Source organism: Mirounga leonina, unplaced genomic scaffold, assembly GCF_011800145.1.
Source record: "Mirounga leonina isolate KUSES-001 unplaced genomic scaffold, KU_Mleo_1.0 Mir_114, whole genome shotgun sequence".
Classification (NCBI taxonomy): domain Eukaryota; kingdom Metazoa; phylum Chordata; class Mammalia; order Carnivora; family Phocidae; genus Mirounga; species Mirounga leonina.
The window spans coordinates 25,799,594-25,816,152 of record NW_023270265.1 but is presented as its reverse complement, the minus strand read 5'-3'; the positions used below and the strand labels follow the sequence as shown (position 1 = coordinate 25,816,152).

The window sequence follows — 16,559 nt, the reverse complement described above, 5'->3', positions numbered from 1 at the left end:
CCCCCAAAAAAACCTTAAAAAACCCCCCAAACCAAAAAACTCTGAGTTTTAGACCAACTGCACATCTAACTTTTCTGGTTCTTATTGGTAACCACCGAGGCTAATCTGTTAGTTCTGTCTGAGAAGAGTCAACAGTGAAAATAAGTATTACTTCTCACCCAAAATGTAGAGTTGCAGAACTTCTCCAACATGATTCCTGGAGCACTTGTGGAATGAAGACTCTTCTGTGACTCTCATTTATTTACTCTTTTCCTCATAGAAGGTGGACTGCAAGTAGCAAGGCGTTATCTCCCATTCTGATGTTCTGATGTTCCTAATAAAAGCAAGTCTCCTGACCTTTCATCCTAACAGTTTACTCATTAACCTTCCTCAGATGTTTATTTACATTATCCCGGTGGATAGACAGTGACTGAGGATTGAGGAGCCCCAGGGGCAGGTAGACTCACCATTTCCCAAGTACCAGAAGCCTCTGTAGGTATGGTCATATCTAAAAGGAACCACTGAAAAATGTTAGCAGAGCTGGCGGACAACTCAGGAGTTGAGGAGCCTTTCCTTCTCCTGAAGGCATATGACCTAAAAAGAGAAGCATCAATGGAGGGGCAAGTACCCTTAAACATGCAGTTTCACTTCCATTTTAAGGCCTTAGAATTTATAGGAATGTGAAATATCCTACTCCTTTGGATTTTAAATTAAGACCATAAAATTTAAGGGGCGCCAGGGTGGTGCAGTTTTGTGAGGTCAGATTAGGCACCTGACTTTTGGTTTTGGCTCAGGTCGTGATCTCAGGGTCGTGGGATTGAGCCCTTCATCAGGTTCCATGCTCAGCATGGAGTCTGCTTGAGATTTTTTCTTTCTTTCCCTCTGCCCTTCCTGCTCGTGCTCTCTCTCTCTCTAAAATAAACAAACAAATCTTAAAAAAAGACCGCAGAACTTAAAATATACTTAAAAGTAGTATAAATTTTATTTCAAAAAGCCAGGTTATAAAATAGCATATCTAGTGTGAACCTATATATACATATATATAATTTATGCAACAAAGTGTTAGCCTTAGCTGTTAGGATTGTGGGTGGATTTCCTTTTTGTTTGTCTGTATTTTCTGATTTTTCCGTAATTATTAGGTATTATGTAGTAATATTTTAAGGTCATTTTTTGGTATTGTGGTAAAAAATGCATGACATAAATTTTACCATTTCTAAATGTATACAATTCAGTAGTGTTAAGTATATTCACAGAGTTGTGCAACCAATCTCCAGAACTTTTTCATCTTGCCCACCTGAAACTCTATACCCATTAATCAACAGCTCCCCATTACTCTCTCCCCTAGTAAAGCAAATGCTCTTTTAAAATCGGGTCACCCTAAATTAACAGCAGCCATACATACTTGCCAACACATTAAAGTGCAAATGTCATCATTTGGGGGTTCGTGTGAAACCATTTTGGTCACTAACGTAAAAAAACACTTCTTTGTTCTATGTTATATACAGACTATACTTACAGGGAGTAATTAACAAGAGCGTAATGTACACTTTAATGTATACATACATACATACATATTTCGTGTATACTTTAATGCCTGGCCTGAAGTTAACTATACCTTTGGTTACCTTAAACTCACAAATGATAGTAACATTTACTACTAGTTACCAGCGGATATGTTGTGAATTATTAACATCTGAAAGATGTATAACTTTTATTAGGACAGTCATTCAGTTCTCTTCTTATGATAAGATAACCATAAGATGAACGTCCACACTTTTCTATGTGTCTTTAACAGTGTTAAAATGATTTAGGTCTTAGGGTGTCCAAATATATTTGGATGGATATTTGCTACTGTTTACCACAAACAACATTTTCTAGTTCCTCAATATGCACACACTAAATTATTCTTATGTAATCAGATGGCATCACCATACTTACCACATAAGTGTATAAATGCATAAATAAAACCTGGATAAAAACATGGTGCCAAATATTTCTTATGGATTTGCAATTATCCTCATACTTGTTGCCTGCTTACACTGTTGAATATCAGAATGATTAAATGTTATATTTATATATTTTCCCCAGTTGACATCCAACTGATATTGTCTCAAAAAAAAAAGAATGAAATCCTCATGGTTGAATCTGTTCCTTGAGGAGTTACTTTGACCAAAGGGGGGAAATGAGAAATTCTGATGAGAGAAGCAAATAGTACAAACCTGGCTTACCTAAAGTGGTGATGCTAATTGTACACGGGCAGATATTAAACAACTGGTCACACATGCCCCATGGCCAAACTCTAAGGGCTTTTCAGAAAAGTCATAAATATCTGAAATTGTTTTGTCTGTGAGCTGGCCTGCTCAACATCAGGCTTTTCATACTGGCCTCTTTGATCCCCTCCAGCTAATTAGCTTAATCAAGAATAAACCCTTACTCTCCCCAAACTGTGTGTTTTCCTCCTTTCCTGTCTCTTTTTTATAAGTCCTGGCTTTGCCTTTGTTTGTTGACAGTAGTGTAATGACAGTTTCCCTCAAGTATGAAAAAACTAGCATACAAACATCTAACGAAATGTCTGAGTTACTCCTTGACAACCATCTCAATCCTCTCTTTCTAGCAGATGGAGGATCTATTGACTGCACTTGTCTAGCAAGTAGTTGTGAAAGCAAATTAGCTATGATTGGAAATGTTCGTTGAGACCGAAGAGAGGACCTAATGAGTGGTATGGTGTGAGTGGAATTATTTTCTCTAGATAAAATGTAATCCCTCCTGTGATATCTATTGCCAATAAGAGGAACAAAATGACTGATAGAAATTATAATTATGTTTTAAAATGAGCAGAATTTGTATTTGTTTGTACTTAAAACATTTTGAGTAGCCAAAAAAAAGAGACGGGAGAGGATCTAAATATTCACCAAAACAAATGCTGAGATTATTGGATATATACTGACATGGATGGAATAAACATATGATGTATTATTAAATGAAAAAAGAAGTGGGTGGGTCTGGTAATGAGCTTGGCAGTTACCATTCCATCCTAACAAGTAAAATGCTGAGCAAACTGAAAAATCAACAATAACAGAAGTGAGGTCACACAGCAAAATGCTGCCCCCCAAATTGAAAAGACAGACAAGCAAATGCAGAGCATCACAATTTAATAGAATAAAATCCCATGAACTAAAACCTCTACAGGATCCAGTGCCGGGGTAGGGAATACTGAACTATAATTGACCAACTGATAGAGTCTTAGTGTATGAGAGTCATGGAGTCACTGAGAGGTTGTTTTTTGGTTTTTTTTTTTTTTTAACTACCATGAAATATTTATTAAGGGCTTTGCCAACAAAAGTACAACACAAATAGACAAAGTCCTCCTGAAATATAATTAGTGTACACATCATCCAGTTGATAATTTGTAGTAGAAAATGCAGGAATATGACCTGTGACTGGCTTCCCACATCTGAACTTGGGTAAGTGCATGGGGGAAGATTCTGCTCTAGGAGCCACAATGTGCAACTGTTCTGCCATTGTCTCTGCCAAGTCTGTTTGGCAAGCTCAAAAGTACAAGCAGGACTTACTCTATATAAACAACCACCCCGAGGCAGGGAGTACGCAGTTGACCCCATCAAATCTTTGTGCATTTTCCACAGCCGTGAGAAATTCTTCTCATAAATCTTCCAAGGTTTCATATGGAGTTAAGTCAAGGCAGTTAAAGCATGTGTGAACTCTGGGCAGTTTTTCAGAACTCCACTATTGCTCTATTGTGAACCGCTGAAAACCACTGGGACAAAAGAGTGAGGCAAATTCATAGGTACTTGGGATGTCCCTGTGACAAACTGTAGTAACCGGAGACACTTCTCGGCAAGCATCAGCAGCACAGCCTTTCAGAACCACGGAATGACAGGAGGGTTTGGGCGTTAGCCTTTCCTGTAAATAGAATGTTGTCCCCAGTCATTCACGTCCACACTGCCAAGGTTGCACATCAACAACTCCAGCTCGTTTTCATCAAATATTTTAATCAAATCAATAGGCAGCAGTTCTGTGACTCGCTCCAAGGTGTTCATTTGCTGCTGGACCCTGTTCATGAATCTGCGCTGGATGACTCAGCCTTTGCCTTAAGTCCAACTGAAGTCTCAGTCAAGTCTGAAAGATAAAAAAAAATCCAGGGGGACTCAGTTATAGGGGAGCTCCACCCCACAAACACTTTTGTGAGTTTTACCTTCAGGAGCTTTAGGAGGTTCAGACAGTGAATATTGGAGAAAAATCTCCTTCTTCTGGCAGGGAGAGAACAAAAGCCACTTGAAATATACCAGCACATTCTGTTCTTCTTAACAACGGTCTGCTCTCAGAAGTTCTTTAACCAGAACTTAGCCTGTTGGGGTTTCATCAGAGCCTGACCAACCTGGGGGAAGAGAAAGACCCAAATCCAGCCTATTCTAGCCTTCTTGTTCCATCTAAGGGAGGGGGCTGGGAAGCACGTGTCGAGTTCATAGTCCAGAGGCATAGGCTCACTAAAAGACTGAGGCTTAGAACACCTCACCACCACTCCACTAAAGGCCTATTTTCAGAGGTTCCTTTTACCCAGTACATCAAGTCCACCTATCAAGAAAAGATTACGAGGCATACTAAAAGGCAAGAAACAGTTTGGAGAGACAGAGCAAGCATCAGAACCAGACTCCAATATGGCAGAGAGGTTGGAATGATCAGACTAGGAATTTAAAACAACTATGATTCATATACTAAAGGCTCTAATGGATGAAATAGGCAACATGCAAGAGCAAATGGGCAATGTAAGCAAAGAGATAGAAATTCTAAGAAAGAATTGAAATACTGGAGATAAAAAGCACTGTAACAGAAAGGAAGAGTGCCTTTAATGGGCTTACTGGTAGACTGGACATAGCTCAGGAAAGAATCTCTGAGCTTGAGGAGATCTCAATAGAGAATTTTAAAACTGGAAAGCAGTGAGAAATTAGACTGAAAACAGAATAGCTGAGAACTGTAGGACAACTACAAAAGGTGTAGTTCGAAGAGATGAACAGAATGATGTAACCTGGGGGAGAGCTTTACTGGCATGCCAAGAGGACCCTCTTGCAGTCACTCCGGCACCTTAAACATCTGTATCAATGGCTTACAGGCATTAAGATAACTCTCACTTAATGGATCTCTATTATACATCAACCTCACATAGGTTTCTTAAATAATGAATACATTTCTATGTTAGACACTAACAATTTTGTCTTCCTTAATCCTCATAATAATGCTATGAGATAGGTACTTTTATTACAATTTCACCTATTAGGAAACTGAGATTCGGAAGGTTTAAGAAAATAGTTCTACATCCCACAATTTCTAAAGAATAATGTTCCATATCTGCATAGTAGAAACATTGTCAGATGTCCTTCTACCCTTTCATGAGGCAGGGAATACTGGACAAAAGATATATGCTCTGGGGAGAAGGTCTGACTAGAAGATTTCCAAGATTTTATGATTTAATGTATATGCAATTTACCATAAAAGACAAAAATAGTGTAATGATTCCCTTTACCTGAGGATACACTGTAGGATTTCTTTAAGTCAAGCTGTGCTAGTGCCCTGAAGATGTGATCTGAATGTGTCAAATACAAGCAAGTTTGCAGGAATGCTCCTATTCTAGCAGATGAGGTGTTCTCTGAATTCTCTCCTTTCGTGTTATCATTAATGTGTGAAGACTGTACTAAGAACGATTGCAAGATGGAAAGCAGTCAGGAAACCTGGATCCTGGCCTTCCCTCTGCTGGTCTTATGTAAAATAATCTCTCCTAAATCTCTTCCTAATGGTCTCCAAAGATCTCTTTTTAATGGTTCAAGTTGTGTACACTAAATGTGTTACATAGAGATAATTCAGTTGGAGAGAATGTTTGATCAGAATGACCTGGCAAAAAATACGCTGTATCATTTTTATTTAGTAAGCAAATGTTGATTAATAAATGATTACATTAAATAACTTTGAAAAATCTGCAAAAGTTCAATGTTCAAGATAACCAAAGAGTTATATACTTTCAGTTAATGATTACAGATAAACTTAAGAAAGGTTTTCTTGGGCGCCTGGGTGGCTCAGTCGTTAATCGTCTGCCTTCGGCTCGGGTCATGGTCCCAGGGTCCTGGGATCGAGTCCCACATCGGGCTCCCAGCTCTGCGGGAAGCCTGCTTCTCCCTCTCCCACTCCCCCTGCTTGTGTTCCTGCTCTCGCTATGTCTCTCTCTGTCAAAAAAAAAAAAAAAAAAGAAAGGTTTTCTTTCTTGTGCAATACCTTAAAATAGATATCGGGATTTAAGTGGTAACAGTAAAAAGATTGCTTTTTCTTCATATTTTAAAATGTGGCCTAGCAATTTATGTTCCTACAGCAAAAACTAAAAACTATAATTATAAAGTAATAAGATAATTACTCCCCAATTCTCCCACCAAAGATAATCTGTATGTTTTTGTACTGCTAAAACAAAAAAATCTTTTTAGAATAACCAGAGACCAAATAGGATGTACAGATGATTAAATTAGCACTAATTTTTAAAATATCGTCATTTATTATAGGCCTATACTCCTTTTAATTATTAAAACCTGAAATATAGTGAAACTCTTCTGGAAGAATAAACAAATTGCAAATAGATTTAAATAATGAATGAACTCATTGAATTAGACTTAAAGCCTCCCCAGAAAAGAGTCAACTACTAAAAACTTTCATATAGTTTAAAAAAAGAGTATATACTTAAAAAATAGTAAAAGTTATTGATGATACAGAATAATGTAAACTCAAAGGATAATCTTTTAACTTTTGACAAACTGAAGAGAAATAGGATGAATTGTTTAATGTTTTTTGGACAGCAGCATATTAGTATAGAAAAGAAGTAATTAATTTAGGTCTTTATTTCATATCATCTCATAACATATATATTTTTTCTTTTTTCTTTTTTTAATTTAAATTCAATTAGCCCACATATAGTACATCATTAGTTTTTGGTGTAGTGTTCAATGATTCATTAGTTGTCATAACATATATTCTTGATAGGTCATAAGACAACAGGAAAAAGTGGACTAGCATAAAAAGATAGACAGTAGAGAGAAAAATACTCTTCTGAGTCCTGGGGGGAAAAAAAACTGATACCGAACATAGAGAAATGTTTATAACACTTTTTTTTTAATTTTCAAGGGAATTTTATAAAACAAATATTAATATGAAAGCAACCAAACAGGAAATACATCTGACAAAAATAACATGGGGGCAACATAAATAGTAATTATCACACAGAAAAGCACATAGCTTTACCAGCAATTAAATACAAGTAAATTATAAAAATTTCTCAAGTATACACAAGAAATTGTTAATAGTTGTTGATTTCAGGGGAACTTGAGGAAGGGAGGAAACAAGTGAAAATATGTGTAAGATGTTGAATTCTGTAGAACACTGGCTCCCCGAAAATAGCACAAAAGCAATTTGTTGATCAAAACAAACTGTGCACGTATTGCAATGAGCATTGGGTGCTATACGACAACAATGAAATCATGGAACACTACATCAAAAACAAATGATGTACTGTATGGTGACTAACATAACATAGTAAAAAGAAACTGTTGATAAGGGCGCCTGGATGGCTCAGTCGATTAAGCGACTGTCTTCGGCTCAGGTCATGATCCTGGAGTCCCGGGATCGAGTCCCGCATTGGGCTCCCCGCTCAGCGGGGAGTCTGCTTCTCCCTCTGACCCTCCCCCTTCTCATGCTCTATCTCATTCCCTCTCTCAAATAAATAAATAAAATCTTAAAAAAAAAAAAAAAGAGGGCGCCTGGGTGGCTCAGTTGGTTAAGCAACTGCCTTCGGCTCAGGTCATGATCCTGGAGTCCCGGGATCGAGTCCCGCATCGGGCTCCCTGCTCGCAGGGAGTCTGCTTCTCCCTCTGACCCTACCCCCTCTCATGTACTCTCTCTCGTTCTCACTCTCTCAAATGAATAAATAAATCTTTAAAAAAAAAAAAAGAAACTGTTGATAAGAGAAATCTGAATTTATTTTTATCAAGTAAGAGAAAGTACTGCCTTCACATATGTTGGCCTTTTTAATATGAAGTTATTTATTTTTTTTAAAGATTTTATTTATTTATTTGACAGAGAGAGACACAGCGAGAGAGGGAACACAAGCAGGGGGAGTGGGGAAGGGAGAAGCAGGCTCCCCGCAGAGCAGGGAGCCCGATGCAGGACTGGATCCCAGGACCCTGGGACCATGACCCAAGCCGAAGGCAGTCGTTTAACCGACTGAGCCACCCAGGTGCCCCATACCAAATGCATTCTTATAATTTATGGTTGGACTATTATTATTGCCAGTTTTGTGAATTGAGAGCATAAAGATGGCCAAATTAGTGGGCCCAAGAAAATTTGCTGGATAAATACCTTTAATGTACGACTGTAAAATGCATTTCTCTCTGTTTACATATGTCCACACGTGCATGTAGCAATTTTGGGAGAATGCTTTTATTTGCACTTGGCTTTTTAACTTATTGTTTGGGGACATATTTGAGAGGACCTACCAAGTGGTTTTTGCAAAAAGAGTTTGAAGAGGCTCATATTTTATTTAATTTAAAATGTAAAATTTCAATCATATAATGTCAACTTCAAATTCTTGTACTGTGGAGGCTGCATGTATAGAGCAGGAGTTACAGTGCCGGGCATATGGATAGAGGCTAAATAAATAAAATGTGCTATTCCCATAAACAGTTGACATGAGAGACAACTGTTTCCCTTTGATCTATAAAAACGGAAGGGCTATATCTTTGGCATCATGTGAGCGGACACTTGTGAGTGGGTTAAAAAATCTCCAAATAGGATGACTTTATAAATGCCCTATCTTCACAGAAACACTAACGGACTTCTTCAAGGTATGTAAACACAGAGAGAAATGATATACATAAAATATAACAAGATAAAATACGAGTAAAGAAGAATAGAGAAAGATGAAACAAAGGACAAGCCCATTGCACAAAATTCATTTAATATTATCTTGTCCATTTGCTACAGGTGGGATGCAAATTTAATTCTGAGGCTCCTACATGTCAATTAAAGGAGAAAAATGTACTCAGTAACTGTATTAACTACAACTCTTTTGTTTACAAGTGATAGATCCAAATCAAACTGGTATTTTTTTAAAAAGGACATGTATTTGCTCATTTAATAGAAAAGACCATGAATGGAACTATCTTTAGGCACAGATGGTCCAGAGAGTCAACGTCCATAGGACATTTACCTCTGTGTTAGTTTCATTCTCTAGTAGGCTCTTTTTACTTGCTGGCAAAGATGACTACAAAAGCTCTAGGCTTACAGGGTTGTTATGGCCAGTAATCCTAAAGTAAGGAGAGCATCTCTTTTCTGAGAGCTCCAGAAAAAAATCCTTGGTAGGATTCTGAATGGTACTCTTTGTGTTATGTTCTCTCTGGATCAATCATGTGGACAAAAGAATGAGGCATTCTAACTGGCTAGCCTGGGTCATGTGCCTTCTCCCACGGGCAGGGGAAGTGAAACTATATGATTGACAATCCCACCAGGAAAGCATCATCTTTCCAGGGCAGCTTCAGAAAGGAGGAGTTAGGCAGACAAGAAAATAATGGCTTGATAGTGACATGATTCCATATAAAATATAAATTATTTGTTTAGAAGCCCAGCTACTTTTCGGAATAACACTTAAGGGAAAAAAAGTCTCCTCTAGGGCCTCAATAACACACCTCTATAAATATTTTATACAACTGTTTTCTATTACATCTCCAATATAGACCAGTGGCATAATGCCAACATGGTTTGATTAAAAAAAAAAAATTCTATGAGGGATCAGAGCAATGCAATCCAAATATACAATTTTTGTACTTTTATCCAAGGATGAAACTTAGCATCTATACAGGAAGATGGAATGTGTATTCCTCAGGTGTCTTAGCCACAACTTTTGGTGGCAAGGTACAGGAATCCATTCAAACTAGTGTAGCCAGTTTATCAAGATGCAAACGAAACAGAAAACAAATAAGAAACAGTATTTTGCTTCCACTGTTGTCCTCAACCATGCTGTATAAAACCTCCTTCCCTGCCCTTGACCACATCTCAGGCAAATCCTATAGCTTTTTGGTCTTCCTCAGGCACTAAAAGGTTTAAACTAATCTAATTTAAAACTCATTTTTTTAAAAAACAGCTTTATTGAGGGCGCCTGGGTGGCTCAGTTGGTTAAGCGACTGCCTTCGGCTCAGGTCATGATCCTGGAGTCCTGGGATCGAGTCCCGCATTGGGCTCCCTGCTTGGCAGGGAGTCTGCTTCTCCCTCTGACCCTCCTCCCTCTCGTGCTCTCTGTCTCTCATTCTCTCTCACAAATAAATAAATAAAATCTTTAAAAAAAAAAAAACAGCTTTATTGAGTTATAAATTACATGTAATTCACCCACTTAAAGTGTACAATTCAATGGTTTTTGGCATATTCACAGAGTTGTGCAAACCTCACTGTAATCAATTTTGGAACATTATTATCACCCACAAAACAATCTCACATTCATTTTACTTTTATTTTATTTTTTTAGGAATAATTGTTTTCGTTTTAATATATTTGAAGAACAAATCAGAGGAAATAATTCAGTGTCTCACATTCATTTTAAAGGCACTCTCTTTTCTTGGCTCAATGACTTCAGTGACTGTCAGGGAGAGAAGTGTCATTCCTTTTATCATTTTTCCTTGTTATTCAATTCCTTGCCATCTAATTTCCAGGATTGGGGCCGGGATGTGAGGACTGAAGAAAAGAGGCAAAGGTTATTTTATTGACTGGTAGAGTGACTGAACTTTCCCAGTTTCCTTGGCACTGAGGAGTTTCCCAGGCTCTGGGACTTTTCAATGCTAAAGTTGGAAAATTCCAAGCCACCCTATGAGCTGCTGCTGTAGTTCACTCTTGCTTAATCAACGGCTAACCATCGCACTTTGTTACAGCTGCTTTCCAGGTAGTCCAGCTCTTCCTTGAGGCACCCTGGAGACCTCCAAACTGCAATTCCTAACAGAGGTTGTGCACTCTGGGTGACCTCTTCCCCTCTCAAATTCTGTCTTTCAGTAGTATACTCTCCCACTGCTAGTAATATTGTTTGTCCACTGGATTAAGTTGATAACCACCAGATAGCTCGATTATAACATTAAGTTCCTACTTTGACGAGTAGCAAATAATCTATAGGATATTCAGCTCCTACTCAACCTTTTACCTGAAGGTTTTAGTATTGGTGGTCTTGAACCGATTTGTCATTAAGGATTGTAAAATGGTTATTCTCTAATTCTAGAAGATGAATGATGGTGCTAATGAACATTTGGATACAGATTTTTGTGTGAACATGTTTTCAATTCTCTTGGGCATATACCTATGCATAGAATTGCTGTGACATATGGAAACTCTATGTTTAACATTTCGAGAAACCCCCAGACTATTTTACAAAGCAGCTTCACCATTTTGCATTCCCACCAGCAGTATGTGAAAGTTCTAGTTGCTTCACATACTTGCCAACACTTGGTATGGTCAGTCTTTTCCATTATAGTCATTCTAGTGGGTGTAAAATGGTACCTCATTGGGGTTTTGATTTGCATTTCCCTAATGACTAATGACGTTGAGCATCTTGTCATGTACTTGTTGGTCAACTGTATACCTTCTTTGGTGAAATGTCTATACAAATCCTTTGCCCATTTTAAAATTGAGTTGTCTTATTGTTGAACTATAAGTATTTTTTTATATTCTGGAGGTAAGCCCTCTATCAGATATGATTTGCAAACATTTTCTCCCATTCTGTGGGTCATCATTTCAATTTCTTGATGTTATCCTTTGAGCCTAAGTTTCCAATTTTGATAAAGTCTAATTTACCCATTTTTTTTATGTCATTTGTGCTTTTGAGGTCATATCTAAAGCTTTGCCTAACCCAAGGTCACAAAGATTTACTCTTGTTTCTTTCTCAGAGTTTTATGTTTTAGTTCTTTTATTTGGGTCTATGATCCATTTGAGTTAATTTTGGTACTTGATGTGAAGTAAGGTCCAACTTCATTCTTTTGCATGTGGATATCCAGTTGTCCTAGCACCATTTGTTAAAAAGACCTTTCTTTCCCCAGTGAATTGTTTTGGCACCCTTGTCAAGAATCAATTGACTCTTATTTCTGGACTCTCAATTCTATTGCATTGAGTTATATATTCATCTTTATGCCTGTACCACATTATCTTAATTACTGTAGCTTTGCAGTAAGTTTTAAAATGTAGGTCTTCCAACTTTGTTCTTCTTTTACAAGATTGATTACTCTGGGTCTCTTGTATTTCCAGATAAATTTTAGGGTCAGCTTGTTATCTTCTGAAAACAAAACAAAACAAAACACAATTGGGGTTTTGAGAGATTGCACTGAATTATCGACTAATTGGAGAGTATTGCTATCTTAACAATATTGTCTTCCAATTTTTTTTTTTAAAGATTTTATTTATTTGACAGAGAGAGACACAGTGAGAGAGGGAATACAAGCAGGGGGAGTGGGAGAGGGAGAAGCAGGCTTCCTGCCGAGCAGGGAGCCCGATGCAGGGCTCGATCCCAGGACCCTGGGATCATGACCTGAGCCGAAGGCAGACGCTTAACGACTGAGCCACCCAGGCGCCCCTAACACTTTTTTTTTTTAAAGATTTTATTTATTTATTTTATTTATTTATTTATTTATTAAAGATTTTATTTATTTATTTGACAGAGAGAGGTAGAGGCACAGCGAGAGAGGGAACACAAGCAGGGGGAGTAGGAAAGAGAGAAGCAGGCTTCCCACCGAGCAGGGAGCCCAATGCAGGGCTTGATCCCAGGACCCTGGGATCATGACCAGAGCTGAAGGCAGTCGCTTAACCAACTGAGCCACCCAGGCGCCCCTTTATTTATTTATTTTTAAAGATTTTATTTATTTATTTGAGAGAGAGAGAATGAGAGACAGAGAGCACGAGAGGGAAGAGGGCAGAGGGAGAAGCAGATCCCCTGCTGAGCAGGGAGCCCGATGCGGGACTCGATCCAGGGACTCCAGGATCATGACCTGAGCCGAAGGCAGTCGCTTAACCGACTGAGCCACCCAGGCGCCCCAAGATTATATTTATTTATTTGACAGAGAGAGACATAGTGAGAGCAGGAACACATGCAGGGGGAGTGGGAGAGGGAGAAGCAGGCTTCCCACTGAGCAGGGAGCCCGATGCGGAGCTCGATCCCAGGACCCTGGGATCATGACCTGAGCCGAAGGCTGACGCTTAACGACTGAGCCACCCAGGCGCCCCTTGTCTTCCAATTTTTAATATAGGATGTCTTTTTTTTTTTTTTTAAGATAGGGAGAGGGGGAGGAAGGGGAAGAGGGAGAGGGAGAGAGAGAATCTTAAGCAGGCTCCACACCCAGCACAAAGACCATCTTGGGACTTGATCTTACAACTCTGAGATCCTAACCTGAGCTGAAATCAAGAGTTAGACACTTGGGCGCCTGGGTGGCTCAGTTGGTTAAGCGACTGCCTTCGGCTCAGATCATGATCCCAGAGTCCCGGGATCGAGTCCCGCATCGGGCTCCCTGCTGGGCGGGAAGCCTGCTTCTCCCTCTCCCGCTCCCCCCTCTTGTGCGTGCTCTCTCTCATACAAATAAATAAAATAAAAAAAAAAAGAGTTGGACACTTAATTGACTGAGCCACCCAGGCGCCCTGGGATGTCTTTTATTTATGTTAGGTCTGTTTAAATTTCTTTCAACAATGCTTTGTAGTTTTTAGTGTACAGTCTAACACTTCTTTAAATTTATTCCTAAGCATTTTATTTTTTGATAATACTATTATAAATGAAATTGTTTTCTTAATTACATTTTAAGATTGTTAATTGCTGGTGAATAGCAATACATCTGATTTTGTATATTTACTTTATATCCTGCAAACTTGCTGAACTCATTTAACTTTTGTGTTTGTATTCCTTAGAATTGTCTATATACAAGATCATGTCACTAAAAATAGAAAGTGTTTTCTCTTCCTGTCCAATCTGGATGCTTTTCATTTCTTTTTCTTGCCTAATAGCCCTCACTAGAACCTTTAGCACAATGTTGAATAGGAATGGTGAAAGTGGACATCTTGTATTATTTCTTAAGTAAAATATTAAGTATGATGTTAGTTGTGTGTTTTTGTTTTGTTACAGATACTCTTTATCAGGGTGAGGAATTTTCCTCTATTCCAAGTTTGTTGAGTGTTTTTATTATGAAAGGATGTAGGATTTTGTCAAATGCTTTTTCTGTGTTGGGTAGATTGTGTGACTTTTATGGCTTATTCTATCAATATGGTGTTTGACTTTTGGATGTTAAATGAGCAATTGTATTCCTTAGTGTAAGTCCTACTTGTTCATAGTGTATAATGAATGACTTTTATGTTGCTGGATTCAGTTTACAGAACAAAGCGAAGAATGGATCTGGAGGGGTAAACCAAAAATACCCAGCATAGTTACCAAAGGTAGTATAGTCAGGACTGACAATCCAGCACTCTTATTCCACTAGCAAGGTAATCAATACTATGAGTATACAATTTGATGTGTGCAATGAGAAATATATAAAAATATAAAGACATGGTCCCTTAGCCTCAAAATACTTATAATACTGTTGAGAAGAAACTTATACATATGAAATAATCAGTAAATATTTAAAAACAGGACTAAAGTGTAGAAAAATAAAATCAAGGTAGGAATTACCTTATGCTTCTTTTATATTCACATAGTAGAAGGCAAAGTGTTAGCTTCAGTACTCAATGCCTAGCTTCCCCCGGAAGGGCTTTTAAAGTATCAAAGACTGATACTAGAAAGCTAAATTAAAAGAAAAGAACTAACACTTAATGGGTACTCACTATGTATTTGGTGTTTGAATATATCGTTTAACCAGGAACCATGGTTTAGTTATTATTCCTGACTTACAAATGAGGGGATTAAAGTTGAAAAAATTAAGTCAACTTTCTCATGCTTAAGCTGGAACTTGGATATCCCAGGTGTGTCTTATTTGCCCAGGAGTATTGCTCTCTGTACCACATCCATATGCCAGAAACATCTTAAAGCAGAAGACCTGAAGGTTAGTAGCCTAGCATTCAAGTCTCATAAACAACATTAATTTTGTTAAAGTTTGAGCAATTCATACTACCTCTCACATCTCTAGTTAATTTGTATTTTAAAAAGAAATGATAAGATGGCTTGCTGTTGTCTTTGGAAGATCATACAGTGAAGTCCAAGCATGGGGTAGGGTTGGGCCAAAACACTAAATATGATTATATGTGTGTATGTATGTGATACTTACATTTCTGTATCTATATTTCAAGTCAATAATGAAAACTATTTTTTGAAATATTTATTATCGTTACTAATAGTCTGAACAAGCAAGAAAAGAAACAACTGAGATTACTGTTAGTTTTTAAATTTTTCATAAATTCCTCAGCAAATATTCTACACTAACTTTCTTTCTTTTTTTTTTTTTTAAGATTTTATTTATTTATTTGACAGAGAGAGACACAGCGAGATCAGGAACATAAGCAGGGGGAGTGGAAGAGGGGGAAGCAGGCTTTCCGCGGAGCAGGAAGCCCAGTGCGGGACTCGATCCCAGGACCCTGGGATCATGACCTGAGCCGAAGGCAGACGCTTAACAACTGAGCCACCCAGGCACCGCTCTACACTAACTTTCTAAGTTGGCAAGCTCTTTATATTATGCTTCAATTACTCTCTTAAAATAGAAACAACAGTTCTATTACCAGTGTGTTATTAATATAAAATGAGATTATAAATATGAAAATGATAGATAAAGCTAGTGATTAACTTCACAATTTGGGACCTGCTCACAGGAAAAGCATCTTTTATCACTAGAATCCATTCTCCCTATCTGTGGCCTCAGTTGAAAGAAACAGTTATTTTGCTAACATCTATAACCTCTCCAATTTTTACTATAGGTCTTTGTAAATTATTATATGAACCTTCTGGCTAAGTCATTTCTCTATCTGGGAATAGAGGTAGAAGTAATCTGGTAAACACTAGAGATCACTTCTGCCTTTATAAGTCTGAAAACTTTTATATCCTGCTTCCCACATCTGGAAATTTTTATGCTGTACCATTTTACTCTGTATCCTTAGTGTCTTGCCCATCTAATGAGTACATAATAAAAAGAAAAAATGAAAGAAAAAAAATTTTCCCTTTTATATTTGGCTATAGACCGTATTCAGCAATGTCCACAATAGCCAAAATATGGAAAGAGCCCAGATGTCCATTGACAGATGGATAAAGATGTGTTTTATACACACACACACACACACACACACACAAATGGAATATTATTCAGCCATCAAAAAGAAGGAAATCTTGCCATTTGCAATGACGTGGATGGAACTAGAGGGTATTATGCTAAGTGAAATAAATCTGTCAGAGAAAGACAAATATCATTTGATTTCACTCATATGTGGAATTTAAGAAACAAACAGATGAACATAAGGGAAGGGAAGAAAAATAAAATAAGACAAGAACAAAGAGGGAGACAAACCATAAGAGACTCTTAACTACAGGAAACAAACTGAGGGTT

At 37.8% G+C, this 16,559-nt stretch overlaps 1 protein-coding gene across 1 annotated transcript in view; it reads right to left on the bottom strand.

Annotated features, from left to right (window-relative positions):
* ABCC2 (ATP binding cassette subfamily C member 2) overlaps positions 1-305 on the bottom strand; it is a 60,053-nt gene extending 59,748 nt beyond the window's left edge. Inside the window, exon 1 of the mRNA XM_035027134.1 lies at positions 159-305. Within this exon, the coding sequence (XP_034883025.1) occupies positions 159-191 (33 nt within the window). The 5' untranslated portion in view covers positions 192-305. The remainder of the gene's footprint in view (positions 1-158) is intronic.
* Positions 306-16,559: the final 16,254 nt, after the last annotated feature.